General features: G+C 45.4%; 1 protein-coding gene across 2 annotated transcripts in view; it reads left to right on the forward strand.

Annotated features, from left to right (window-relative positions):
• The first annotated feature begins 559 nt into the window (after positions 1-559).
• The window catches only part of EPHA4 (EPH receptor A4), a 69135-nt gene continuing 66387 nt past the window's right edge, over positions 560-3307 (forward strand). For both annotated transcript variants that reach the window (XM_018563825.1, XM_018563826.1), the window contains exon 1: positions 560-685. In XM_018563825.1, coding sequence (XP_018419327.1) covers positions 595-685 — 91 coding nt within the window. In that variant the 5' untranslated portion in view covers positions 560-594. The remainder of the gene's footprint in view (positions 686-3307) is intronic.

The raw sequence follows: 3307 nt of genomic DNA on the forward strand, positions 1-3307 counted from the left end.
CCGCTAATATTCCCGGGGGCAGTTCCTGTGATAATTGGGTCACACCTTGCTGCTAGACTGTACACTTCCCGTGCTGTGACATGTAACACCCTCTATAACACAGCTGATCACCACCACCCTGAGCCCATTCACTGCTTCCAGGACACACTATTGCATTCCACAGGTCATTAAATGCCATTGATAATCCGGCACTTTGTGGGTTAAAAGTACCGATCTGTCATCTGCAGATCCCACAGAGCCCCGTTCGTCTCAGCGATCCCCGGCTCTGCCCTCCCTCTAACTTAGACCGCTCTCCTCGCGAGCCTGTCTAGCAATGACGGGCCAGTCCAGGTAAACGGGGCGTGTTCACCAAACCCCGCCTCAACCCTACGCCCACTTCTCTCTGCCATTGGCTGGCGGCCTATTGAGTGACGGGGAGAAGCAGGACGGGGGTAAGTAGGAGCCGCGAAGCCCCGCCCTCTTGGCAATGTCTTGCAGCCGCACTAAAACTTGAAGCATTTATTCCACTGGGATATTGAAGGGAAGTAGAGCGGGCACGGTGTGTGTGTGTACAGCCATCAGACTCCTTCCACCGCTACACCTTCTGCAGCCGCCATGGCTGGGATTATACAGTGCCTCTTGTGTTCTATGCTGTTTGGGATCTGTTCGGCAGTAACGGGATCTAGGATTTATCCGGCCAGTGAAGGTAAGTCTAGGATTGCTCCTACTGCCAGCACTTGGATCGTTTTGGGTTCTCTAGCTCTTTCGGGAAGGGGGTATCTTGGAACTATGACCCCCAGTTTTCTACCAAGGATCGCAATGGATCTATGGAGATTTGTGAGAACGGAGCTCCTCCATGGACAGAAGAGGACCGAGCTCACTTTCTTTGGATGGACACCAAGTTGGATGTGGTTGGCTCCGATGTCAGGGCTGATCGGGGCACAGAGGAGGATCGCTGGATGGCTGCTCTAATCTATGAGCCCGATCATGTGCAATACAACTCCGACAAACTTTGTCCTAATTATTATCGCTGGGCTATGTGTTCTACTATTGTATTCCCTTTAAACTGCATCGCAGCTTGTTAGTCTATGAGATCCAGATGTGACTGGTGCCCCTATGTATAGAGGACTCCTTCCATTCCAATACAGATGTGACTGGTGCCCCTATGTATAGAGGACTCCTTCCATTGCTATACAGATGTGACTGGTGCCCCTATATATAGAGGACTCCTTCCATTCCAATACAGATGTGACTGGTGCCCCCATAGAGTTCTCCGTCCATTGCAATACAGATGTGACTGGTGCCCCTGTATAGAGTACCTCGTCCATTGCAATAGAGATGTGACTGGTGCCCCCATGTATAGAGTACCTCGTCCATTGCCATACAGATGTGACTGGTGCCCCTGTATAGAGTACCTCGTCCATTGCAATACAGATGTGATTGGTGCCCCTGTATATTGCTATAGAGTGCCCCCTTTTATGTTCCTATATTCCCATAGATCGTTGCATCCATTCAAATACAGATGTGATCTGAGCTCCCTATACTATATGCTATATATTCCTGTATATTGCTGTAGAGCACTCCGTCCCTTCCAATACAGATGTGACTGGTGCCCCCTTTTATGTTCCAAAATATTCCAATATATTGCTATAGATCACTGTGTCCATTCCAATACAGAGGTGATCTGAGCCCCCTATACATTCCTATGCTAAAGGTTGATTGATAGCAATTAAAAAAGTATCATAGACAACGTTCAACTGTGTTCTATACACCTATAGAGTGCTCCGTCCATGCCAGTACAGATATGTCTGGTGCCCCCCTGTATATTCCTATATACTCCTATAGAGCGCTCCGTCATCCGACAGCAGATGTGACTTTTCACAGTGTATTCCAGTATATTACTATATACTCCTATGGAGCGCTCCGTTCATCCCAATGCTTATGCAATTGGTGCCCCCCCCTCTCCCTGTATATTTCTGTATGTTCCCATAGAGCGGTCCATCCATCCCAGTGCTTATGTGACTGGTGCCCCCCTGTATATACCTATATACTCCTGTGGAGCACTCATGGAGAGGTGAGCGCAGAGTAGCGTAGCGCTGTCACAGAACTATTATATATGGAGTGTGCGGCTCTCATATGCTGTGTGCGAGTCTTTACAATAATTAGTCTGTTCTCTCCCATATAGATCACCCTCCATAGCTTGTGTTCAATACTCAACCAGGTCTCAGAAAAATCCCTTTTTTAAAATGTTCTGAAGCTGCAGTGAACATAGCCTTGTGTGAAAACGACTTCTTTAGAAAATCAGCCCCTATTTATACTCCTGCACATCTGAAAGAATACAGATCCCATTAACCAGCATAAGAAGTCTTTGAACTTCTGCTACCCTTTGCTGGAGAGGACATTTCTTACTAGGTCTTGTCCTTGTTTAATCGTTTCTGGTCCAAGGTGGAATTTGCACTGTGGGTGCCTATGAGTATACAATGTACTCTTACTATAGCAGTTCTCTGTATGTGTCTCCATATCTGCCTGGGCTGGATCGGCTTACTGCTCCCATGCAGCCCAAAATTTTGACTGCTTTGCTTTGAGTGGTGGATACTCTTACAAGAAGTATTTGCCATTATTTGTATACACCAGTATCTATCTATCTTTCTATCTATCTATCTATCTATCTATCTATCTATCTATCTATCTATCTATCTATCTATCTATCTCTATCTATCTATCTATTTCTGTGCCTCTGTGTCATCTATCTCTTCACTTTTAACATTCCATCCACTTACATTTCATGTATAATACATATGGCTGCAATGCCTGGGATCCCTTGCAACATACCAGTGTGTGCAATGGATACAATAAGTGTACCAGCCTTATACCTGGGCATGATTGGTTTCATACATGTCCTTCACATATGCCTGATAAACTTGCCTACCCATAAAGTTGCACTAGAATCTCTGCCTTTTTCTCACACACAACGATTTCTGAGGCTTTGAATGCTGATCACGTCTTCCTTCCTCTCTCCCCTTATTCCCCTCTTTTTGTATAAATTGAGCCCCATTGTTCTCTTTGTAGCTCCAATCTACCTTATAAGAATCTAGATGGATGTAGATTGCGGCACACCAGAATGCAGGAGGTGGGAACTGGGAATTTTCTCCATGAAATAAAGGGATTTTTTTTTAGATGGGTACAGTTTTGTACAAATTGTAAAAAAGAAAAAAAAATGTCACCTAGGAGAATTACACTACTGATCGGGTAAAAAAAAGATGTGCGAATCAGGACTAGCCATTGTGCCATCAAAAAATCACGGATATAAGTGTTGACTTTCCGTGTA

The sequence above is a fragment of the Nanorana parkeri genome, unplaced genomic scaffold, assembly GCF_000935625.1.
Source record: "Nanorana parkeri isolate BGI_ZX_2015 unplaced genomic scaffold, ASM93562v1 scaffold701, whole genome shotgun sequence".
In the NCBI taxonomy this organism is placed as follows: domain Eukaryota; kingdom Metazoa; phylum Chordata; class Amphibia; order Anura; family Dicroglossidae; genus Nanorana; species Nanorana parkeri.